The 27,182-nt window shown below is 30.9% G+C and overlaps 3 protein-coding genes across 3 annotated transcripts; all 3 read left to right on the top strand.

Annotated features, from left to right (window-relative positions):
* Positions 1 to 8,791: 8,791 nt before the first annotated feature.
* LOC125855186 (uncharacterized protein At5g23160-like) lies at positions 8,792 to 11,399 on the top strand. The gene is made up of 2 exons (XM_049534870.1): positions 8,792 to 9,249; positions 10,802 to 11,399. Exons 1-2 carry the CDS (start codon positions 8,905 to 8,907, stop codon positions 11,360 to 11,362), a joined length of 906 nt encoding a protein of 301 aa, XP_049390827.1. The 5' UTR covers positions 8,792 to 8,904; the 3' UTR covers positions 11,363 to 11,399.
* Positions 11,400 to 14,204: 2,805 nt separating this feature from the next.
* Positions 14,205 to 19,084, top strand: LOC125856652 (ATP-dependent Clp protease proteolytic subunit 2, mitochondrial-like). Its single transcript, XM_049536242.1, has 2 exons — positions 14,205 to 14,574; positions 18,542 to 19,084. The coding sequence occupies exons 1-2, from the start codon at positions 14,283 to 14,285 to the stop codon at positions 18,958 to 18,960; spliced, it is 711 nt and encodes a 236-aa protein (XP_049392199.1). The 5' UTR covers positions 14,205 to 14,282; the 3' UTR covers positions 18,961 to 19,084.
* Positions 19,085 to 20,136: 1,052 nt separating this feature from the next.
* On the top strand, positions 20,137 to 26,667 carry LOC125854989 (hsp70 nucleotide exchange factor FES1-like). Its single transcript, XM_049534618.1, has 8 exons — positions 20,137 to 20,439; positions 22,099 to 22,190; positions 23,719 to 23,869; positions 24,402 to 24,529; positions 24,669 to 24,827; positions 24,909 to 25,094; positions 25,968 to 26,159; positions 26,242 to 26,667. Exons 1-8 carry the CDS (start codon positions 20,238 to 20,240, stop codon positions 26,260 to 26,262), a joined length of 1,131 nt encoding a protein of 376 aa, XP_049390575.1. The 5' UTR covers positions 20,137 to 20,237; the 3' UTR covers positions 26,263 to 26,667.
* Positions 26,668 to 27,182: the final 515 nt, after the last annotated feature.

Genomic DNA, 27,182 nt, shown 5'->3' with positions numbered 1-27,182 from the left:
AAGCTTCGAATGAATTCTGAGAAGTCTTTAAAAACACTGATTTAAATTTGAATTTGAGTGTGTGATGAGTAGATTGGATTCAATGATTGTGTATAATCAAAATCTCACAACATGTGAGAATGCTCGATTCATTAAATATTTTATTAATTGATTTTAAATAAAGGGAAAAGGCTCAAATTTGTCATCGAACTTTGAGAAAAGGCTCATCTATGATATTCGTTTAAAATTTGGCTCATCTATGTCATTTTCGTTTGAGAAAAGACTCATCTATGTCATTATTTGTTAACTGAAATAACATAGATGAGCCAAACTTTAAACGAATGACATAAATGAGCCTTTTCTCGAATAGTTTTTTCTCTTAAATGAGTACTGAACTTGAGTTTCTTCTATAATCTATTATAAATTGTTGTTGATAGAAAAAAAATTGTTATTTATTTATTTATTACTATGAAAGGGATAAAATTTTCTGCCTATTTGTATTACTATTTCATGTTGATTAGGGGTGTGAACCGAAAATCGAATCAAATCGCAAATCGAGTCAAACCGATAAAAACCTGACTAGTGGTTTGGTTTGACTTGATTTGGTATTAAAAAAAACGACTATATTTGGGTTGGTTTGGTTTTAACTAAAAAAAAAACAACCCAAGACCAAACCAACCCGACATTATATACATAATTTTAAAATTTTATTTTATACATAAAAATATTTACTTCGATATAATTTTTAAAATATTTCTTATACTTTTTCATAGTTTTTATCTTTTAATATATTATTTCAAGTTTGAAACTTAGAATTTTAAATGGTTCAATAAAGATTATAGTCCACAGATGTTGATAATTATAATAAAGTTTAAATCAAAATCAAATTAATACTAATGCAAAAAGAAAATCAATTCAACACTAAGAATGACAATAATATTGAGTATTTGTTCTTTAGTTTTACATTGGTTTAGACAATTAAAATACATAATCTAATTTTAATTTCCTTTAATATTTAGTCATATAACTAATACTTATTAAACTTATTTTAGCATGATTTAATACTTTTAAATTAAGATCATTTTCATTTTGACTTGTTAATCTTCAATATTTGTTTCACGTGATTTCATTATTATTATTTTTTTGTTGGATATTTTAGTGTCATTAATCATATCATAGTTTGTGTTATTTTCATAAGAAACACCTTAGATAGTTGTATTTTGGTAGAACTAAAGAAATATTTGAAGTACAAGTAAATTATATGTTTGTATGAATACTTTATCGGAAAAACCCCAAAAAATCGGAAAAACTCGAAAAAATCCAAAAAAAAACCGAAGTTGAAAAACCCGAGTTTTATTGGTTTGGTTTGGTTTATAAATTTAACAATCCGACACAAATGATTTGGTTTGATATTTGAAAAATCCGAACCAACCCGACCATGTACACCCCTAATGTTGATATTATTGATCACAATTGATTGTTCGAGGTTTGAATTTTATTACGTAAAAGGATTTAAAATATCCCTAATAGTATCAAAAATAATTCAATTTTTTCCTTCTTCAACCTATTGAACCGCAATTGCTCATTACTTTTAGGGATAAAATGAATCCTTTTTTCATTTAATGAAACACTTCTTACTTACTTTCTTGCTTACGGGAAACACATTATATCTTAATATTAATAATTCCCTTTTAACAATTCCTTCTATTATCTTAATTTGATCATGAAACATATTATAATGTTCCAAACACTTCATTAATATATATTTTTGTTTGTTTCACCATATTCATAAGTGTGTGACCTTATGAATATGATGTGGACTAATATTTATTTTGAAAAATAAATAAATTATCATTTATTTTATTTTGAGAATTTTAATGATAATTAATTTGACAAAGTCACAAAGTTGGACTCATGTACAAAGTTGCAAACACGAACTATATGGCTGTCAGCTTTAAGGTTAAGCATTACTTGTAATTTCAGAAAACGACTATAAATATATTTTCATTTTCTTCTCACATTTTTTTCCGCTGAAATTATATTTTAAATTTATGAGTTCTGAATAAATTATTTATACATATATGTAAATTTATAAACATAAATATGGAATTTGAGCTAAATTTACTGAATTCTGCCGAATTCGTAAGTCAACTATAGTTTCACTGATATTTACATTGTTTTAAGTGGGCCTTTGGTGTTTGAACATAAAATATTTGTAAAAATCAAAAGACAAAAAATAGTATTTGAGAAAAAAGTTGAAAATGAAGTATAGAATTTGAGTCAAATTTACTGAATTCTATCGAATCGTATTCGTCAGTATCTATACGTCATTGTTTTAAATGACCATTTTAACATAAAACTTGTGAAACTCGAAGAAAAAAATTGTAATTGAGTCAAAAGTTGAAAATAAAGTATAGAATTTGAGTCAAATTTACTGAATTTTGTTGAATCGTATTCGCCAATATCTATACGTCATTGTTTTAAATGAACGTTTTGACATACAAATTGTGAAATTTGAAGAAAAAAAACATAGTATTTGAATAATAGTTGAAAATGATGTTTGAAAATTGAAGCTATTTGCTAAATTTTATGAGTGATTTGGAGTAAAAATTATTAAAATAACCTTTTAGAGTTTTTCAAATTCCAAAATATTGTAATAATTTTATGTCAAAAATAATTTTTAGAAATAATATTTTAGAAAAAAACTATTCATGACCAAACGGACACTAAATATTAAGAAAATTTAGTAGATCTTCCAAGTCAACGTCAACACTAAATCCATAAGTGGAAGATTCAATTAAGGCATGCGTTTCACGTCAATATGACTATATTTTGCTGCAACCACGTTCGATATATATATATATATATATACGCGTAGGTATTAGTTTATTTTTTCTTCTTCGTCCTTAACCAGAAATTTCGAATTTGAATTTTTAAAAATAAAAAAGATTTTGTTGTAAACATTGCCCAAAAATAAGCTTTGCAATATAAGAATTAAAATTTAATCAGACTTCAATATGAGCATAGAACATACAAATAAAAAAAAAATATAAATCTACTTGTTAATAGATGGACTTTGTTTTATATTTTATAGTGATGTAGATTTTTGTTCAATAAAAGAGAAATGTAAATAATTAAAGAGTTAATTAAAAATAAGAGAAAAAGTCAGTAGCTACTCACTTCTCTAAATTTTTTATTATCGTTTGGTTTTTAATAGTATTCTTCAAATTTTATAATAACAGCGTCGGTACACTATTGGAAAATCATAAAATATTATATTAACAAAGTGTGTACATTACTAAGAAATTATTATTTTTTCACTGAATTTTTTACTGAAAAATGTTCAATTGCTAAAGTTTGTTTGAATCAATGAAAAGAGAAAATAAAAAAGTAATGTTTTTTTTATGAGATAAAAATTAGGAAGTTTCTAACTACTTCATTGAGTATGATTTGTTTTCGCCAATATTACAGTGAATAGCTGTTACGTAACAAATTCAACTATAAAGTTTGGAAATAACTTAGAAAAATAAGTGGATATAAAGGGTGTGTTTGATACGAAGAAAAAAAAAATCTAGAAAAATAAGTTGATTTTTTTTTTTTTTTTTTTTTGTGTTTGGTATGTAAGCTATCAAAAAAAATATTATTCTAATTGATGTGTGTTGAAAAGGGTGGGGTTGTGGGGAGCAGATGATCAATGTGAAATGTCACTTGTGAGACTTGTTATCCTGTTTAAACTACATTTTTAAGAAACTTTTTTTCCTAAAAAAAGTGTCGTATGTAATTTTTATAAATAAGATAAAGGGTGTATCTATGGATTGAAGGAAAATGTTTTTTGTAACTTTTTTTTAAAGAAAAAAATATTTTTCAAGAAAACCAATAAATCAGAAAATATTTTTCTAAAAATGTTTATATATAATAAGGCATTCAAAGAAAACAATATTAGGTAAACTAAAGTAACCTCATAAAGATCAACTAATAATATGAAGCAAAATACAATATAAAACAGAGTGGAAAACATGCACCTTCTTTGTTTTCTATTTTTTTAAAAAATACTATATAGTTAGTGTTTTAGCCAAATTTTGACTTTTAGATTCATCTTTACCTAATCATTGATTGAATGTAGTACACAAATATGGAATTGATGGATTTTTAAGTTTAGATTTGGACCCATAAGTGGAACAAAACAAAAATTGTATATGTAATTTACAGAAAATTAAGTGATTCAACATAAGAATATTAACTTGTAGGCCCTCAAGTTTTTTTTTTTAATTTTTCATTAATTTATTTATTTTATGTTATTTAATTTTTGTTTTGTCTTGGAATTTTCTTCCTAATTATTAAAAATATAAGTAAGTGAAATTGTCAAATAACTTGCACTTAATTAGCCATGACGTAGGAAGAATTTGCATATATGTTGGATTTTATTTTTTTTTGGTTTCCCTTCTGGTGTTCGGTACCCATATTGGAGCCCGACTAAATTCAAATTTGCGCCGGATCATCCCACATTAAGAGGTAAAGCGTTTCCTAACAAAGGCGACTCCGTATCCAAGGGTGTTGAATCTTACTCCTATAGTTAACGTGAGATTTTGGGTGCTTGATTAGGTTTGGATTTTTTACTAAAACTGTTCATCTTTTTGTAAATATCAAGGACATTTGCATGGAGATCTTTCGCCTCAAAGTATTTGTTGTAATTTCTAAAAGTAACAGTCTTAAATGATTTATATATATTTTAAAAGTTTAAGACAACTTTTTTTTTTTATATATTATCGCCTCAATAATTGTTCTTAAAGGTTACAAACACTTTAATTATGGGGAGATACCACATAAATAAAATATATACTCAGAGTGTGCTCAATATGAAGCAAAATAAAATGAGTTTCTTACTTGTTTTTTAATACTTGGCGTTATTAAGCAAATAATATTATATTAAAAATATTATATATAATCTAGAGAAATACAATGAGAGATGAGAGGTGGAGGTGGAAGTGTCATGTGGTGAGTACAGGGCATTACGGGGATGGAGGTAAAGATGAGGTGTATTTGAGGGTATGGATTAATGACACAATCAATGTGAAATGTCATTTGTGAAACTTGTTTTCCTATTTGAATTAAGAATTTTTTCTCATTTTAAGAAACTTGTTTTCCTAGATAAAATATTTTTCAAAAAATTTGGAGGTCCAATTAAATATAATAAATTATCGGACACATCCGCAATAAAGAGAAATTATATCTTAAGACATAAATGAGGGTAAAATAGTCTTACAAATTTCTTAATTAATATTCTTTTAAGAAGAGTGCAAAGAGAAACACAACAAATAATTTGAGACAGAGGAGTATATACTTACTCTATTTGTATATTCGCAAGTGAAATATACAAGCGGACATAAATATACAAACCGCAGCCTCCATAGCAAACGGAACTATAGATATAGAGCGCAATTATCAAAACTATAGCTATAAAGCCTTATTATGTCTATTATGTTGCTATTTCTAAAATTTTCTCTTTATTTTTATCCAATTTACCCTTCATATGACTGGAATCTCTGATAAGGGGCGGAGTTACGAGGCCATCTACGGTTTTGCAAAGTTAATTTATATTTAGAAATTTATTTAATATGTTTTAAATGATTTATTCAAAATTCAATAAGTTATACACTTTTTTTAGAATTTATAATGTATAACTTAAAATCATAAATTCGCCTCGTGCTTCAACCTACTCGGATCCCATTTGAAAGGGATATAAGGTGAAATTTTTTGGATAGAAATTATTTATATATACTATAAGTTGTGTTTGTTTTATACTTTTCAAAAAAAATTCTTCTAAACTTTCAACATTTATTCAATTTTTCTTCATAAATTCTATTTCTTCAAGTTCTTCAAAAAATTTGAAAATAATTTTCAAAGTTTTTGAAAAAAGATCAAAACTGAAAAAAAAATCCATGTAAAAACAAAGGTCAAGTTGCTATTATGGGATTGTAATCATTTGTGAATTGATTATGAGGACCAATAGTTGTACAAACATTTGAAGACTAAGTAGAGATGATTAAAGATAAAAAGTAAAATAAAATTGTGACTATCGATAAAATGCAATTGCATAAATTGACTGCTATCTCTTTCTAGAACTTCAAGAAGGTCTCATTCATCATAATCGAGGATGCCTTCGTAGACATTGAAATTTTGTGGGACTCTATAAAATGTGTTCAATTCGAGTTGAGAATCTACAATGTGTGTTCAATTTAAATTAGGATTCTTGAAGGCTACTCAACCCTAAACTTTAGTTCACGCCTATACAAAGGGTACAAAATTCCCTTAAAAGGCATCTCAAATATCCCATAAACTCTTGGGTATTTTTAAAGATCAAGATCTCAAATATTCCGCAAATTCATGGAATATTTATAAAGAGATCAAATCCAAATCATCTTAATTCGAGAAATACGTCACTAACGGCCCTCAAATTATAGAAATCAAGTCCAAATCATCCAAGTTCAAGAAATACACCACTAACGGCCCTCAAATCATGGATAAATATCTTATGAGAGAAGACTCAAGGGAGGAACAGAATTGTCCCCACATTATTTATCAATAAAATATTCTTGTTTCTTCATATTTTATTTATGGTTAATTTATTTTTCATATGTTTAAAAATTATCGCAAACAATTTCATTCATCTTAATTGAGAAAGTTACTGGACAAACGAAAGAAATACGGAAAGAGCACATGCTTTTATTTGAAATAAAAGCACTAGTGTAGACATATAGTACCTCCCACTAAAGAATCGCAAAAATAAATGTAATGAGCGAAAAATCCTCCTTCCCACCTTGCTAATTATCAAGAACTTTGTTGCCACAATATAGAGTAGTAGTTTTAGAAGACCTTAATAAATGTAGATCGAACCTATCCAATTTTCTAAATACCAAACATACCCCCAAATGTCGTTGATGTCAACGAACTTGCTCAACAAGACAATATATAGAAACAAATAAGGACATTATGTGAAAGAAAAAACCAATATAAAACAACATTAGTATCTTTTAGAAGCAACATGCAATTAACATAACAAAACTAATTAAGACGTAAAAGCCAAATTCATTGTATATATTATATATATATGTGTGTAGTGTGAAGTTGATTTAAATTTGGTTGATGTCACTTCACAAATTATTATTGTTATTATTATGGCTAAAGTAGAATAAAATCAGTTAGTAATCAACAACCAAAAAAAGACAGGCAGAATGACAAGTAAATCAAGGGTGTGTTTGGTACGTAAGAAAATCATTTCCACACACAAAAATATCTTATTTATTTTAATATATCTGATACGTAAATAAAAAATATTACCTCAATAATTTTGTATCTAGAAAAAAAACCTATGAGTGGATAAACTCATAGATAGACTGTATAAGATAAAGAGTGAGGGAGGTGGATGGTGGGTGGTGAGAGTTGGGAGTGGGAGGTATTAGGGTGGGAAAAGGATAATTAATAATTATAGAATATCACTTATAAAATTTATTTATTTTCCTACTTGAAGAAGTTATTTTAAAAAAAAAAAAAATAAAAAAAAAAAATAAAAAAATAAATATATATATATATATATTCCAATTATTTTTCCTCTGTACCAAACACACCAAGGAGAGAAAAAACTCTAGTTTTAGATGTATAGTTTACTTTTTTTTTAGGTGTAAAAAAATTATATAATAGAGTGTCATATTAAGGTGATTTGCAAGAACATATATCTTTCTATATCAAATTTGAGATAATAATTTTAAGAATTTCATAATAACATATAATAATTATTAATAGTAAGAAGATTTTCTAATAATTAGAAAAATAACTTGGCAAGAAAAAAAACTCTCACCATGTCATTGTGAATTTGAGAAAAAATGAAAAGTATTGAAATTTAAATTTAATAAGTCATAAAGAGATTTGTAAATCACTTTTGATAATTCATTGATCAATTTTAAATTTAATTCTTGTGATATCTGATTAAATATATTAATTTTCAAGTAATTGAAATATGTCCTCTTAATCTTTTTGCTTATGATATTCACAAATTTTTAGAAATAATCGTTTTGCCATTTTAATTCTCGATATATTGTTATATGTAATAAGCTTCTTAAGGTTTAAGTATAACATATCCTTTTTCATATAAAGAGATCAAAATACACCAGATTAAATACATTGAATCATATAGTATAAAAGGTAAAAAAGAAATATCACTCTCCTTCAAAGATACAAATAGCTAAAAAGTTTAATGGATAAAGTACATATCCCTATAAAGTTAAAAATATTTACTATAAAATTCATTGCTAATCTATCACAAAAATAGCATGTACCTAACAAAGTTTCACAATCCATTGCTACATTAAAGTAGCTATCAATTTTTATTGTTTTGGCAATAGAAAAATCCATCACTAATATAAAATGTAGCATTTTTTGTACACAAACTAAAAAGAAAAAAGATATCCTTAAAGAGTTATTAAATTACTAGAAATCAATGTCAATATTATAAGCAGGATGATTGATATATCTACACCTTTAATTAGAGATTTTGAATTCTAGCTGATAAAAACGAAAAAACTTTTGTTGAAAATATCTCCTCTTAAAAATAATATCTATAATATGTGAATTTAAATTTTATCAAACTTCAATATAGATAATGTACATGAGGTGGGAAAAAAGTTAGAAATTGACATGAAATTTCCGAAGTTTTCTTTTTTTCATATAAATATAACACATACTTTATTTTGACTAAGCACTTTTATCTTGACCAACTAGAAGTATAAATTAACACTTGTTTCCTTTTAGAAAATTTGCCAACTACTCACCAAAAGACTTACAATTCCAAATATTCTCTCTATCTTTTTTTTTTTCCTAAAATACCCCTCTCCATGCCTAAACTTTTTTTCTTCATTTTCCATAGCAAAAATGGAATTTGATAGTCCCAAAAAGAACAAAAAACTCAGAAAATCATATTTTCTGAGTTGTTTTGGATTTTCAATTACTGAAACAGAATTACTATCTGTTAATAAATCAGTCAAGAAAAAAAATAAGTCAAAATTGTTGTCTTTTTCTAAAATTTTACGGAAGAACTCGTCGGCGGCGAAAACTATTCCGGTGGACATTTCCGATAAGTTCGATAACCGGAGTAAAGAAATTCATGTGGTCAAGTCGGAGAAAGTTAAAACTCCGGCGATCGCCGGCGACGTGACTCAGGCGCCGGCGGTTAAAAGTCAAAATCAAACAAATATACATGAGAAGGATATAAAAAAGGTAAGTAAATATTAGTACTAGTAAATTTGATATAATTCTTTTTGTTTTCAATTTAAGTTTGATATTCTTTTTCGCTCGACTAATCGAAATTCATACCCGAAAATCTTATTTTCAATATAAAATATTAATAGATGATTTCATACCCAGAAATCAAACTACTCCACCACAACTTTTGGCGATTATATATATATATATATATGTATATACTTATTGATTGCATATATTTTTGTGAGATATTTTCTTAATGTTTTTTATATAATCATTCGTTATTCAAAGTTTACTGACTTGATTAATGCAAATTTGTATAACACTAGATTTATTGAAGTCAAGAATAAAGCTAGAGAGAAAGCTATGAGTTTGTTTTGATCAAAACTTGTATTTGTTTTAAGAAATTACTTGATACATACAAATAAGTTTTTCAAACTCAATAAACTATCTTTTTTCATATTCAAAATCCTTTAAATTAAGAGAGAAGACTTTTTATTCGGATGTTTAGGGTTGGATATTCATAAATATAATTTACAATAAAGAAAAAACTCTTTATTTATAGGAGAAACCTGATTTGGTCTCAAATAGAATTCCTAAATTTTTCTTTGGAGGATCTCTACATAATAGACATTCACTATATATTTATACAAATTCAAAATTATGGTCTAGCCTTTAATTTTTTTCATTCACGAACTAAATTGAAATCTCTAGTTAAGAGTAATAAAGCTTATCCATTCCAATACAATTTTTGATGATGTATTCTTTGTCATTAACTAAATATTCTATAAGTAGAAGAAACCATACTATAAAAAGGAAGAAAGGAGTTCAATATATCCTTATACAAAGGGTTGTTTGGTATGGGGGAGGTTATCGCACAGATTGAGATATTCTATGAGATTAACTATTTCATTATTGTAGTAGAAATGATAAAATTAATAATCTTGAGATTAACTAGTATCCCTAAATAAATGTAGGAGAAAATAATTATTCATTTTATTTCATAATTATTATCTATTATTTCCGCACCGACAGATTGGGTGGATGTAGGTAATCTACTCCATTTAATAAAATTTCTAGATCATAAAAAAAAGGTGGTATAAAAGTAAAAGAAATTAGATTTACTCCATCTATGTGGAGTCCCTAGCTTAGGTAACACATTCACAATCTTTTTTCAAATCCATGTTTAGAAATTAGAAAAAAAATTCTAAGTGAAATATAGGAAATCTTTAATTTCTTTCTCTTTTGGATGGAATTTATTTGCATTTATAATTTATTTAAGTCGTAAATACAATTTATACTTAGTTATAAAATATAATAATAATAATAATAATAATAATAATAATACTTCATCAATAATAACAAAATAATAGGAAAAATAACTATTATGCTCCAATTTTCCCCATTTAAAGCCTTGATTTATTTCAAATATTTTTCATTTTATTTGAATTTATGAAATTGAAATTGTGTTTAGTTATACTTTTGTTTTCCCTTCTTGCCCTTTATTTATCTTAAATGAATAATATACATGTTTAACATTATTATTTTTACCTCTCTTTTTTTTCAGACAAAGGACCATAAAACAAAGGACATCATTCACAAAAACAACAAAAGTTTGGATAAATTATTAGACAAGGTATGTGACAATTCAACGTGTCGAAATGAATTTTCAAGAAGTGTTAAAATTTCTAGTACACATAATTCGAATCATTTTATAAAAAATCCAACAAAAGACAAACATGAGATCAAATTTTCCCACTCAAAATCTCTTCCGCCACCAAAACGGAAGAATCCGGTCACCGGAAAAAAAGTCAACGACGATGAAAAATCAAGTCAACGACGAGAACGCGTACTAAGTCATGACAATTTTGACTCGATTATGGGAATGTCTATTCTAATGGTGACCCTATTGATAATGTTGTTTTGGGGCAAGGCTTGTGCCATTGTTTGTACGTGTGCATGGTTTTATTTTCTCCCTCGATTTCGAACGAAAAATGAAGCGGTGATCGCCGGAAAAATTGACGGGGTCGCCGGAGACGTTGATCTGAACTCGGCGGAGTACAAGAAGAAGGTGGTGTTGGAAGGATTTTTGGAGAGAAATCATAGAAGTGGTGTTGGATTTTTGTAGGTATTTTTTGCCAATGAATTTATTATCTTTTTTTTTGGGGGGGTCCATGTTGGGTGGGGTATTTTCTATTCATTTATTAGAAAAAAAAACCACATTTTTTTTCATTTGGATTTGAATTTTGTGTAAATTTTAGACATATATGGGAGTGTTCAAAAGAGATGGCTATTTGCTATGGAAGTTTGTCTAATTTCAATTTTCTGACGAAGGGTGTCCGCTTGGACTCTCTGAGCATACGGTAGCTTCGCCCCTGCATATAGATATAAAAGTTTATCCTCAAATTATTATAAATATTCTAAATTACATAAAATTGTTCAAAGGAAAAAGGGGGATGTTTCAGAATTAATATGAGAAACTAAGAAAGTACGGAAAATATTCAGTTTTTTCTTTTTCTAACCATAATTACTACTACTATGTAATTTTCACGCACTACATACTTTAATTAAAAGCTCGAAAAATTAAATGTAAGTTTAGAATTTAAATTACCTACAAAAAATTTTAAGCTTTATTGATGCACAATGATTAGATATATTTAATGAATTAATTAGTCGTACTTAACAATGTCATTAAAGCCGGCGGCCATCATTTACGAGCCTTTGATATTTTACTATACTATATGGTCTATCTATGTGCATGTTTATTTTACAATCAATTGATTGCACAAATTTTATTTATTCATCGCTATTGTTCTTCACGCCGAACATTATCAACCACTATCATCGCCATTCATATTATTAACTATCATGATTTTTAATCATAATTACTATTGTTAACAATCAGTATTATCTGTAGTTTACTATAACTATTCTTCATTTAATTTACAATTACAATCATTGATCGATGTTGAAAATTATGATCACTGATCACTATTATATATAGTCAACCATCATTATTTACCATCAACATTAGCTATATATAGTTATCATTCACTACAACTATTAGTCATCACCATCATCACTAACTATTGCATTCGACAATATCATAATTAGTCAACACCATTCTCAATCAATGCCAACGATCATCACGACTTATTATTTTGATACACATCTTAATATTTACGTGTATATTATATTTTAATTCAAATATCTTAATCTTAACAAAAATAACCCTAAATATGTCTAAATAGATATGAATAATACCAACCTCAAACAAAACTTTAATATCATTCAAATGTAATTTACTCAATGATTTCTACTTCGCTATTATTTCATTCACTTCCATTGCCAACTATGCATTTCATCCATCAATATCAAACCATTACTATTGACGTTATTCATTATTATCAATTACCAACATTCACTAGTAATATCACAATTGTTGTTAATTATCGTAGTCAGATATCACACTATTTATGGTATTATCAAACATCATTATCATGACGAACATCAATCACTACTAACAATCATCACCATCATATGTTACCAATCATTGCTATTAGTCACCACTATTAATTATTAACATCATCCATCACAATTATTAATCCCGTCATTAGTTATCATTTTCACAACACCGTTAATTATATTGATATGGTCCACCACCATCATGGTAGCTAGTTATTACTCACAACCATAACTATTACCATCAACCACCACTATCACTTACCACTATTCACCACCTTATTCGACATGTAAGGTCTCAAATTTTTTAGCAAAGTATTAAAGTTGGACATAAGGGTCGTTTGATGTGAGAGATAAAAATAAATAGTCATGAGATCATAAGAAAATAGTGATTGGATAATTTTTTTATGTCTTGTTTGGTTGCCATGATTGAGATTACTTATCCCACAATTTATACCATAGTGATGGAATAAGTTATCCATATACATGTTAAGATAAATTATTTCAGGATAATTAATCTTGAGATACTTGTCCCAACCAAACGACCCCAAATCTTAGGTAAAGGTTATATGAATGTTTGGAAGATCAAGTGAAAAGGTCCACCATAAATATGAAAAATCAATGCAATTTTTCATATTATTGTACGAGCTGTCAACTTAATTTAATCATCAAATCTTAACTTAACATAAAAATATTTTAATTAACCACTCGCAGTCTCTTTATTAGTAATTCTCAAAATATTATATGCCAAAATATATAATATTAGTCTACTAGTAGTATGATACTGGGGGTAATGCATCATATTTGTTTGAGCTAGGTAGATTGAATTTTATCGGCTCAACTTATCGATTATCGATTTATAGACATGTTAAATTGTTATAGAGATAAATTCAATTTTAAATTTTATCGGTTTAACTTATCGATTATCGATTTGTAGACATGCTAAATCGTTATAAAACCATTAAGATATCAGTTTAATCATTAAAATAATCATAAAAAAGTCACTTATAAACAAGACGACAAACTAAATGAACCATGCACATGAGTTGACCGACGACATCCGCGCTGGTCGTAATAGATCGACTTTCATGCTAGTTCTTGCTCCAGCATGAAAGTTCCATTTCAGAGAAGGAAGACGTACTATGATATTTTCTGTTTTGTCGAGCCCTGCTTTGGTCTCTGGTTTGATGGTTGCTCAAAAGCTAACAATGACACTTTGTAGAATAATAAAAAGTTTGAGACAATCAGAAATGAAAGTATGAAACTAGACACAAGTCAAGAACTTGATATACTGATTATTGATTGACCAATTAAAAAAACTCGCAAGTCTCAAACCGTTAAGAACCAATAATTCAGTATAAATAATAATCAAAATCACTAAAGCCCTAACCTATTATCAATAAACTAGTAATTAAAAGTCGATTTAAATTATTAATTTTGATTCGATTTTGAACATGTTAATTTACTTATTTTTCTCATAATTATGAGCAAATTTAACTCTTTACCCTTAACCCAAAATACAGTTTTTATCCCTTTTTCCCTTCAAACTCACTTTCCTTGTTTCTGCATCCAAGATTCATTCAACAATGCGAACCCAAATCGTTCACAAACTATGGAATCGAAGAATCAATGGAACCCCTTTGAATAGTAAGAGATTTTATGGGTTAATACCAATGGTGATTGAACATTCTTCACGAGGAGAAAGGGCTTATGATATATTTTCAAGGCTGTTAAAGGAGAGAATTATATGTATTAATGGACCAATTAATGATGCTACTTCTCATGTTGTTGTTGCTCAGCTTCTTTTTCTTGAATCTGAGAACCCCTCTAAGCCTATCCATATGTATCTCAATTCTCCTGGTGGCGCCGTTACTGCTGGTTAGTGTTTTTCGAATTGTTGATTTTCTTGATTTGGGGTTGTTAATTTTGGTTTAGTTTTGCTTTTGTAAGGTTTGTGGTTGTGGAATGAAATTGGGTATGTGGGGATTTTGGATTAGTTTTACTCTTTGATAAGTTTTTTGATTGTGGAAATGAAATTGGGGTTTAGTTTAAACTGGGAATGAGATTAGATATTCAGCTCCAGATTTGATTTTTGTTTTGTTCTTGGTTGTATTTGGGATAAGAAGGATTTAATGTAGTTTCTGTGGAGTTTTAGTTTTTGCATCTACTATGAGGAAGTAGATGGTTTGTGTGTTCGATCCTCCAAAAGTAGTGAATTTTTGGAGGATCTGACATGGGTGCGGCTGCATTTTTGGTGAGTCTGAGCAACATAGGAATTTAGCTTAAAACTGAAAATGAGAATAGATATTTCATTATTCAATCTCAAGATTCGATTTTTATCTTGTTTTTTGGGATAAGACAATTGAATGTAGTTTTGTAGAGTGTCAGTTTTTTGCATCTCCTCAGAGGCAAATAACAATGTTGATGGGCTTATTGCTTCCTTTCTAATCTTAAAATGGGAGGGGAATAAGAGCTGGATCACTCCTCGGGGAGTTGCTAACCATTGTACTTCCCTTTTGCTTACACCATTTTTTTGGTGAATGGTACGGGTTTTTGCTCTTTATTGAGCTACTTCTGATAGCAACCAACTTCGGATTCTCCTTAAGGCACCGTTTTGAGTAGGGATTTGAATAGAAGGGCACAATGTTGCTGGACTCATCTTTACAAAGAGAAGTGAAATGAAATAGGGATTTAGCTTAAACTGAAAACTGGATTATATATTTATAATTCAATCTCAAGATTTGAGTTTTTTTTCTTTTGTTGGTTGTTTTTGGGATAAAAACAATTGAATGTAGTTTTGAAAAGTTTTAGTTCTTGCATTTCCTCAGAGGATTGTAATCTCTATAGAGAGAAGTAAAATGAAATTGGGATTTAGCTTAAAGCTGGAAATGAGAATAGATATTCATTATTCAATCTCCAGATTTGGTTTTTATCTTCGTGTTGTTGGTTGTCTTTGGGAAAAGTCAATTGAATGTAGTTTTGTAGAGTGTCAGTTTTTTGCAGTTCCTCAGAGGCAAATAACAATGTTGACGGGCTTATTGTTTCTTTTCGTATCTTAAAAAGGGGGGAAATAAGAGCGGGATCACTCTTCATGGAGTTGTTAACCATTGCGTCTGCTTACACCGTTTTTTTGTGAATGCTACGGCTTTTGCTCTTTGTCGCACTACTTCCGCTAGCAACCAACTTCAGATTCTCCTTAAGGCACCGTTTTGAGTAGGGATTTGGAGAGAGGGGCTCAATGTTGCTGGACTCATCTTTATAGAGAGGTCTCAAGATTTGAATTTTATCTTGTTGGTTGTCTTTGGGATAAAAACAATTGAATGTAGTTTTCTAGAGTTTTAGTTTTTGCATCTCCTCAGAGGAAAATAATCTTTAAAGAGAGAAGTGACAGGATGTTGAGTCCCACATTGGTTTATATGGTCTTAGGAAACCTCCCTCATGAGCTAACTTTTGGGTTTGAGTTAGCCCATGATTGTTTCAGTATCAATGAAAATGTGATTTGTGAAAAGATTCGATTTTTGAAAACATTATTTAAATAGCCAAATTGTTCTTTTGAGGACACAAAGCTTCATATAGAACACTTCCGTTTGGGTTGATTAAGGCTTAGATTTAGTTGTTATACTTACATTAGGTCCAGGGCCACTAGTTTTTTTTTTTGTATGTAATTGTAGGGATAAGTGTTGGATTTGGAAAATTCCTAATTTGCCTTTGAATAAAGAAATAGTTGGTATAAAATGGTACATTTATTGAACGGAAAGGATGGTGAGGACTCATATTTCTGACTCCACATCATTTGGGATTGAGGCGTAGTTTATATTCATTATAAATCATCATGCAGAAGAGGGGAGATGGAATTTTGGGCTTTCAGTAAGCTGCTCTTATTTATTTAATTTCTCTGGCGTGCAATCTTATCATCATTTATATTATACCCTTTTCGACGATATTTTTCTGTTCGCATTCCTTGGATGTGTGAATCTCTAACCTTTCCCTTTATGTTTTGTAATCAATTTTTTTTCCCTTTCTAAACAAAGAAAAATCCTTTTCATTTATCTAGCCTATACCACTTTGTTTTCCTTAAATGATCATGATTTGCTTCAAATTTACTCTCAAATTTGTTTGAGGTGTTTGAACTGATTTTTATGTGTTCAAGATAAAGAAATCTTTTAACTTCATCAAAAAAATAATGAGATCTTTTAAGAGTTATAATTTAGCCTGCATATTTGTGTCTTATTATGCTCTCATAACTCAGGTGAATCAAGAAAGAACAAATGCTTGTTTTGTGTGATTTTGGAAAAAGATACAAACTTTTAATCTTTTTTTTTGCAAATTTTGACCGTATTTCTCATATGTATAAGGCATACCTGTTGGTACTAAGGTAGTAGAATACTGTATGCAATGTTATTTATGGTTTGATTCCAAAGCACGATTGGCATTATGACTGTGAGACTGATTTAGGATATTCAGTGTGCCAAATAATTATTGTAATAACTCTAGAGCAGATCTTAACTTAATAGTGAACTGTCTTGAGTTTGACTATTATGACTAGTTGGAATACCTTGGCCAAAGATTATCCTTTTCACGAACAAAAAAAAGCCGCACCATTGGATAGTAGGAGATGGGAAAGCTAGCTGAAGATGCATAGAATGCCCTGGTAGGAAGACCACTTTAAGAAAGTATTTTCAAACTAATGGCACATCTTAGGAGAGTTAGGATCAGGAAGATCTAATTCAAACCCCCTTAGGTAACAGCCTCCACGTTAAAACCCCTTATTACCATTAGCAAGAACTTGTTATAGTTGCATATCATAAGTTTTTTTTTTTTTGAAACTGAATAGGTGTTAGTTGGATATCATAAGTTTATGTTGGAAATGTAATAAGTTGGATTAATTTGGAAACATTGGGCAATTTACTTTATACCTACTATTTCGCGTGATTTTTGGTTTCTAGTTTTGTTTTATTAGTAACCATGATTGGGGCTCAACTGGTTTGGGAACATTGTTGGATGCTATTTGTGCTAATAACGACCTGAAGATTACTTTTTTTCTTCAGTTTGGACTAGTCAATCATATCATATATGCAAAGTTGGTTGATGATATATGTGGTTCTGCATATTTGGTTATAGTTAGACAAATACTTTTATTTTGGTCAGAGTATCGTGCTGATACTTCTATTTTTGTGATTAAAGCTTGAACAAAATGGTCTGACATTGGACCCTTCAGGGTGGCCCAGTGATTTGAGCTTGGGACTTCCATGCTGGAGGTCTCAAGTTCGAAACCCCTTGCCAGCGAAAGCAAGGGGTTTGCCTCCTGGGTCGAGCTCGTCGCACCAGGCTTGCCTAGTGCGGGTTACCTCTCCTATGTGATTTGCGAGCTATTGCATAGGAGCGGGGGTTTTACCCTATGTGCACCCAAAGGTTAGCGGCTGCGGGTTTCCCTTGTCATAAAAAAAAAAANTTTCGCGTGATCTTTGGTTTCTAGTTTTGTTTTATTAGTAACCATGATTGGGGTTCAACTGGTTTGGGAACATTGTTGGATGCTTTTTGTGCTAATAACGACCTGAAGATTACTTTTTTTTTCTCTACAGTTTGGACTAGTCAATCATATCATATATGCAAAGTTGGTTGATTATATATGTGGTTATAGTTAGACAAATACTTTTATTATGGTCAGAGTATCGTGCTGATACTTCTATTGTTGTGATTAAAGTTTGAACAAAATGGTCTGGCATTGGGGTTGTATTAGCTTTTAGCTAATATAGAATTCGAGGTTTAGTTGCTTGGCTGGAAAAATTTGCAAGATCATATCTTAACGCTGACTCCCTTTTTCTCCTTTTTTGGCATTGACTAGGTCTTGCGATCTATGATACAATGCAGTATATTCGATCTCCAATTAATACCATATGTCTAGGTCAAGCAGCTTCAATGGGATCTCTTCTCTTAGCTGCTGGCGCGAAGGGTGAGAGACGATCTCTCCCTAATGCTTCAATCATGATTCATCAGCCTTCAGGTGGATATAGCGGGCAGGCTAAGGATTTGACTATCCACACAAAACAGATTGTTCGGGTGTGGGATACTCTGAATGACTTGTATGCTAAGCATACTGGACAACCACTTGACATAATTCAGAAGAATATGGATAGGGATTATTTCATGACACCTGAAGAGGCCAAGGAGTTTGGAATAATCGACGAGGTTATAGATGAAAGACCAATGGCTTTAGTAACTGATGCTATTGCAAATGAAACCAAAGAAAAAGGCTCAAGTTAGAGTGTTACTCCATCGTTGTCTTTGTTGCTGACTAGTTCTCCATTTTTCGATCTACCTTCTTGTATTTTGTTTCGATGAGGTGAGTATCTCATTACTTTGTTTTAGTGAGTTTACAAGCTGGAATGATTTAAGGTATTTTTAGATAGAAAGCATATCGATAAACTCTAAATGCGTAAAGGTGATGCTCTGAACTCAGTTGATCCCTTCAGTAACTTTTTTGGACTAATTTTGGCAGAACAAGTCTTGGATAAATCTGAAAAATTCTTAGCACTTTGCTTGAGTAAGTTTTTTTTTTGTCCTAAGTTTACTGATTTTCATTTTGTTGTTGTATCATTTATTCTTCTCTTTGAAGGGAGCGTTGGTGCAATTAGTAAAGTCGTTGCCAATGTGATCAGAAGTCATGAGCTTGAGCTGTGAAAATAGTCTCTTGTAGAAATGCCAACTTGCATATCAACTTCAAGTTTTCAATAATATTGCATATCAACTTCAAGTTTTCAATAATATTGCATATCATCATAATCTTGCTGGATGATATATTTTGTATAACAAGTCATCACTAATTTGGTATTTTGAATTTTAATACCTAATTTTTAATCAAATAAGCTCAAATTTAAAACATAAGTTTCATATATTATAAAGATAAACCCCATTCACCAAATCGTCAAAACAAACAAATCTAACAAATTCATTTACCACATTTTTTGCCTTTTCATATATTCACGAGTTTCACTTGTTAGACTTGACTAAAATTCCCGTCATATGTGTTAGAATTTATTTTATTATTTTTTATTTTTGTATTTTAACAATCAACACATAATTCAACACCCAAATTTACTCCAAATAAATTCAAATTTAAAACATAAATTATAAAAAAAAAACCTTAATTAACAATTTATCAAAACAAAAATAAATCTAACAAATTCATTTAATACTTTTTTTTTCTTTTTATGTATGCCTGTACTTAAAAAAATGACTAAAATTTTAGTTCTATGTTACTTTTATTTCGAAAAGTTATCTAATACTGGATATTTAGTGCAAAATAACAGTGACAAATAATATCCACGTGGCATCTTTCAATTGGTCGAATCTGTTGGATTTACGTAATATACGATTTTATTTTTCTCATTGTCTGCTACGAATATTTAATTCCGATTAAATTTGAATTCCCAACAAAAACTACTCACTAACAAACCTCTCGGTACATTTCTTTCTCTATACTATATGGTATTAAAATAAATAATTTAGAGAGTATAGAGAAAGCTCAGTGATCAGCAGCAATGGCGAAATTCATTCTCATAGCAGTTTTCATGGTGGTATTAATTGCAAATTTTGCAAGTAGTGAAGTAGCTGCAAGTAGTGGTGTTGTTGTTGGGTCTAGTAACCCTAAGGAGGGGGGAAATAAATTAGCTATGGTTCAAGAAGAGGAGGATATGGATGGTGGGTTTTCTTCCTTAGATGGAATGTTACAATGGGCTATAGGTACTTTACTTTTTCTCAAATCTCCTTTTTTGAACTTTTGATTTTAAGATGTAATTGTGAAAGGTTAAATCAAATATTTTGTTCCTATGTGTCTATGGTAGATAGGAAGGCGTGGAGGACGCGAATTGGGATTATAGGATTATTGTTGTGGTATTGTTATGCTATTGTATGTTGTTTTTGTTATTGTTTATTGTACTTTCATTATGTCTTTTTATGAACTGTTTTTGTCTTGATCTGAATGTCTATCAGAATCAATAGTTGTACCTCACGTTTTGACTTAGAGGTAAGGTCTGTTAGATTGTCTGCGTATCCTCTACCCTTCCCAGACCTCACTGTGTGGGACTAAACTGGGGATGTTGTTGTTGTTGGATAGAATTATTAGGTACTTATTCAGGTGGGAAGCAGAATGGGAGCCAAGATGGCAAGATTTGAACTTTATGGGGTTGTTTGGTTTTGGGATACGAGGATTTGAAGTTTATAGGGGTTGTTTGGTTTTGGGATACGAGGATTTGAAGTTTATAGGGGTTGTTTGGCCGGCATACCAAGATTTGAACTTTATGGGGTTGTTTGATTCGTGGACTAAGTTATCTTCGGATACCAAGATTTGAACTTTATGGGGTTGTTTGGTTTGCTGACTAAGTTATCCTAGGATACCAAGATTTGAACTTTATGGCGTTGTTTGGTTCGCAGACTAATATATCCTAGGATACCAAGATTTGAACTTTGTGGGGCTGTTTAATTTGTGGAGTAAGTTATCCCGTGTACTAAGTTGGATGGTATAAGGTGTGATATCCGGTACTTATGTTGGTGGAAGGTAGAAGGGGAGCCAAGATTTGAACTTTATGGGGTTGTTTGGTTTGCTTACTAAGTTATCCTAGGATACCAAGATTTGAACTTTATGGGGTTGTTTTGTTTGTGTACTAAGTTATCCTAGGATACCAAGATTTGAACTTTAGGGTTGTTTGGTTTGCTGACTAAGTTATCCTAGGATGCCAAGATTTGAACTTTGTGGAGTTGTTTGGTTCACTGACTAAGTTATCCCAGGATACCAAGATTTGAACTTTATGGGGTTGTTTGATTTGTGGACTAAGTTATTCCACAATACCAAGTTGGATGGGATAAAGTGTGATATCTAGGATTTAAGTTTGAAACTAAATTTATACTTTGTTTGGTTGAAGGTAAAAATTTAAATTTATACTTCCCCAACCAAACAAATATAAAATCTAATTCCCAGACCCCACTTTTGGGACTATACTGGGTATTATGTTGTTTGTTGTAGTCAGACTTATTCCTGGAATATCGACCTTATCCCATGAACTAAATTTCTAGAATAGTGATATTAGGTCTTAGTAACTAGGTTCTGAATCTAACTTTTGTACATATTTATTGAGTTTCTTAATACAAATAAATACAATATTTGGACTAAAATTACCTAGGTTATGATGAACCCGTATGGTACCTTTTGGCTCCGCCCCCGTTGGGAGGCAGTAGGTACTTGTGGAATTTGCTGTCCTGGATGTGTTGTTCTTGGTTCTTTCGAATAAAGAGTCAATTGATGAACCCACTGATTGAGAAAAATTGAAAGATATGTTTATTATACCATTGGTTTTATGTTTACCCACGTGTAATGATTTGGTTTCGTGCTAAACACATACACAGGGCATTCGGATCCTGGAGTACTAAAAGAAAGATCAGAAGTCGCTCAACGCATGTCTCCAGAGGAACTAAACAAACGCCAGACTGAACTGAAGGTGCGGTTAACGAACTTGTGATATCTTTCTTTGTGCCTTATTGTTTTTTATAACACCCCCAACTTGCACTAGCATAGGTACAAGGTAACTCTGCCCACCAAGGCTTACACAGATGAAAAGAACCAATACCCTTTCTTGCCTAACATCTACATGTATAAAGTATTGAAAAATAATAGGGAAACTTGAGAAATGAAGAATTGAAGTAGAGTGTGTAGCTGCAAACAGCTGGAGTGTAGTATTTGGCAAAATGACGGTGTAACTTGATAGGAAAATGAATAAATGAAGCTTTCAAGTAAAGTTGGTTGGAGCTTCAGAAGCAATATGCCTCATCTTATCGTTATGCCTCAATTTTTGAGCTAATATTTTAGTATTCAACTTCACTCTGTTGAACATAGCACGAATGTGCAACTCTAGAAAGGTTGCATGTCCAGCTCCTATTAGATTCACGAGATCACTGTTAGCCTTCTCCTATTGTAAGAAGGAAATAGTTCTTGGAAGATAAAATAGAAACTTTATTATGAATACATATCTTAAAACTTGGCCTTTGACTAGGCTGATCTCAATAGTCTTCACATGCAACACTTGCTTATGAACTTGTGGTCTAAAGTAGGAAATAGGGAGGGCTTCGGATGAAGCTTTTGGTTCTAGCTAAATTGTAAAGAATTAGAAGAAGATAAATTCAAAATTGTAGATGCTAGTGAAGTGTGTGTACGGTTATTTTGGTGAATCTGTTTGATTTTCTTCTTCTATATAAAATGTCCATTGTACTGTTCATGATCCATGTCAGCCTATGATCACTCAATTTTATTTGTCATTGATACATCACATAAGAAGCCACCCAATGCTGACGACCATTTATTTAAATGTTGAAACAAATTCATTACAATGTAAGAAAATGCTTATACATGTAGGGAAAATCCTAGCTCATAGTGTTATATTTAGAACCCAATTAAGGGACTCTAGCATCTAATTTAAGCACTGTTTCTCCTACTATTTGCTTGAATTGCCATTTCTTCTTGCGTTGCCATTTTGCATTGGGATAAAGGAGGAGAGATTTTATTAAGTAGTATGAGAAATTATCTTGTTTCTTCCCTGATTCCATCTGTTCATCTAATTACGACCAGGTTTTGGTCTTTAGAACAGAAACTAAAGTAAAATGTAGTTTCGTGCTACTTGTTTGTCTCTAAATTCTACTGTGGTTAATTTGGTTCACGAAGAATCCAAGAATTTTTTTCAGACCGATATTTCTGTCTATCTTCCTTGCTTCTTTGTAGCTTAGTGGTAGTTTTGGGAGTGGGCAATGATAGGACATCTCGTCTGTACCTGTGTATCCTTTTTGTTTCACCTTTTTACTTGATTTACTTATCCCCCCAAAAAACGAAAAAAAGAAAGAAAGAAAAGAAATGAGGAATTATTTTGCCACCTCTTGCAATTGTAATTTGTATGAAACGCCGAAGGGTCCTTTTTTTAATATGATTATTTTTTTTCAGTTGGATTTTCATACATTTATCTGTTGTTTCTTCTCCAGGAACTGATGGAGAAGCTAAAAATGCCCTCAGATGCGCAGTTGATGCTGATTGCAGTTAATGATTTAAATAATTCATCGCTACCTCTGGAGCATCATCTCCGTGCCTTAGAGGAGCTGTTGGTACTTGTTGAGCATATTGATAATGCAATTGGTATGTATAGTTCTCAGGACTTTTTTTGTTACAGTCTTACAAATGTTTGTTTTTGCCTCTTTTGGTTTTGGTTTTAGAACTTCCAACTTAATATCAACATCAACAACATACCCGGTATAGCTCCACAAGTGGGGTCTGGGGAGGGTTAGGTGTACGCAAACCTTACCCTTACTTTGTGAGGTAGAGAGACATGACACCTGACTTCATATCAACTGTAGTAATTCATTAGCATCTATAATCCCAATAGACACGCTTCCGAGACCTAATAAGACTATAATCAAGTCTTTAGGAAAGTCGAACTAGAAGAGCATACAGCTGACTTCTTAGGAACTATAGCACCCTTTCTTAATCTTGGTTTTATGAAGCTTCTCAATGATGCTTATGTGTAATGTGAGTACTTGTTAATGTTTTCAGGATTCATCAATAGTTTTCCTTTATGCAGGCAACCGATGTCTCACCATTCCTTCATTTAAAGAAAGCATTGAATGCACATGTATACTTTTCTCAATGCTTACATGTTTTTTATTTTCAGATCTGCAGAAACTTGGAGGCTTCACCGTACTTATAAGAATACTTAATCATTCTGAACCAGAAATTAGGACTGCTACGGCATGGGTTCTTGGCAAAGCCAGTCAAAATAACCCCATTGTTCAGAAGCAGGTATTGGAGCTATGTTTTTATACAAGTTTGGTCTTTAATGCTTTAGTTTCTTTGTCACTTTCATCTGTGCAGTTTCTGTGTTTATATTCTAAATTTACTGGCTATTGTATTGACGCTGTGCAATGACTTGTGCATTCAGGTCCTGGAACTTGGGGCATTGACAATGCTGATGAAGATGATGAAATCTCACACCACGGAAGAAGCTGTAAAAGCTTTATTTGCTATTTCAGCACTAATAAGAAGTAATGTGAATGGCCAAAGTTTGTTTTATCAGGAAGCTGGAGATATGATGCTTCAGGTGATCCAACTGAATATTGAGTCAAGTTAGAACTAGTTTACTGCTGCAGTGTATAACTTCCTTCTCTGTCTTTGTATGCAGGAGGTTCTTAGCAATTCAAATCTGGATATCAGGTTACATAAGAAATCACTGTTTCTTATTGCTGATTTAGCCGAGAGTCAGCTGGAAAATGAGAATACAGCTGAGGTTTCCTTTTTTAGCAATCGATTGTTACTGAAGGCCATCGTTGATTCAATGGCATCAAGCGATCTTGATCTAACGGAAAAGGTTTGTGTAGTCTTTGATGTGAATGAACAGTAATTTCAAAAGTATCTTATTTGTCTAAACTTCATATGCATGATCCCTTAGGTTTTCAAATATTAGAAATGATCCTCATCCTCAGTAATTTTGGCCTGACCTTTGGGAAGGTGTTGATGGTCTTTTACATAAAATCCACAGTTGCATCCGTCATCAGTACATCCGTATACCTCCAAAGTTTAAGTGTCGCTCTGTAGGACTTATCCTTTATCTTAACTAAATCACCTACTTTCATTTTTTGTAAGTGGCTATATCAGTCTGTTCTACTCCGGTTTAATGGAGTGTTGGTTAGATAGGAGAAGTAATTGGTTGAGCAATGTCTGTTTAAAAAATTGTTTTCATTGGGACCAAGTCTTTTGGGTTAAATTCTTCTTTAGATCTGCTTGGGTTCGAGTATGGGTCAAAGTCCGTTAGGATGATAGAGCGGGGTCACTTCAGAACAAGAAATTCAACCGTGATTTTCTTCATAGGAAAAGTTTTGGTGGTTTATGCAGAAACTTATCAGATGTAAACTTTTGAAAAAAACTGTTAGCTGCATGAGGAGGATATCCTTGGTCGGGATGGGGGCTCATTTTCATCTTTAATGATGGAAAATATACTCGCTTTTGGTGCAGGGTCCGGAGTGGAACAAATATAATTCATCTTTTCATGGTTTGACTTGGTTAGGCAGGTCTTTCGAACAAAATATAAAACTTGTTTTATTTGAACTATCCTGCATATCTTTCATGTCATTTCCGTCCTCAATACATTGAACACAGCCTCTGTAATACAAAATATTGCCTTGCATATGTTGGTGACGTCTTTAAAAAGTCTGTTATAGGCTTGACATTGCTTTAACTGCAGGCCCTTTACGCAATTAAAAACATACTACTACTTAGATCGACTGAAGTTCAACTCTTCAAGGACTTCTGTAAATTGAACGAGGTACTTGAGAGGACGAGGCAACAGTTAAATGATCATAGAGAAGAATACGCAATGGATGTGGAGAGTCTTCGTAAAGAAGTTAACCTGACCTTCCTTCAAAAGCTGAATAAGGTGAGGGAAACATTAGTATAGATTTCTTTTCATTTGAAGTTGAACTTGAAGTTGGATCCTTTGCTAAAACTCGAAATGACAGGTTACACAAGCTGCATTATGATGACAGTTTCTGGCTTGATCCGGTTTTTGAACGTTATATTGCTTGCATTCTTCTCTGTTAGAAAGGCGCGGAAGTAGCCAAGTGGATCGATATCTTCATCATCCCACGCCATTTGTTCATCTGGACATGGACTCGAAATTGGTACATCATCATCTGCTTAGGACAACACTGATGTGAAATGGATAACATTATGAGCTGACGACGACTTGTGCTGATTTTATACTACTATTTAAGTTATAGCCAATTGTCTCGAATATTTAACTTTTAATCAATCTTGCAAAATTGATAGCAATGTAATGTATGTGATGAGAAAATCAATTTTGTGGCAAGACCAATTTTTTCTGCTTCTACAGAATTTGTATCAACCGTTAAGAGAATATTCAATTTTCGACGAAATTACTCATGTATTTATTTCACATAAAAACAAGGGAAAATTACGCGTATAAGTAAATATATACTAGTTAATTAGTTAGCATAGCTATAGTTTGTCTTAATTATAATTTGCGACCTACTTTTAGCTATAATTATGCGGCTCAGTTTTTTAGTTTTGTATAATTTGCACTTTTGTATAATTTAGAATTTGTATAACTTTTGTATAATGTAATTTTGTATAATATAATTTGTTTAACTGTTTACACTCCAGAGGTTTGTAATTGTATAAATTTGTTATTTCGAGTTTATACAAAAATAACTGAATTATACAAATGTATCTGCGAATTATACAAACTCACCTGCGAATTATACAAATGAGGCAGCTTAAACTATAGTTCCAATTCATAAATATGCAAACTATAGCTATGAAACATAATTAAGTTTATTATAGTGGGTATTTGCGAAAATTTCCCCAACATGCAATACTTGCAAAATTTGTTAATTAAGGAGATAATTATATGTTTAAGTGGATAAGTAATGTGATTAGT

The sequence above is a fragment of the Solanum stenotomum genome, chromosome 2, assembly GCF_019186545.1.
Source record: "Solanum stenotomum isolate F172 chromosome 2, ASM1918654v1, whole genome shotgun sequence".
In the NCBI taxonomy this organism is placed as follows: Eukaryota; Viridiplantae; Streptophyta; class Magnoliopsida; order Solanales; family Solanaceae; genus Solanum; species Solanum stenotomum.
Note: the sequence above shows the minus strand (reverse complement) of the source record. Positions and strands in the feature narration are given on the sequence as shown.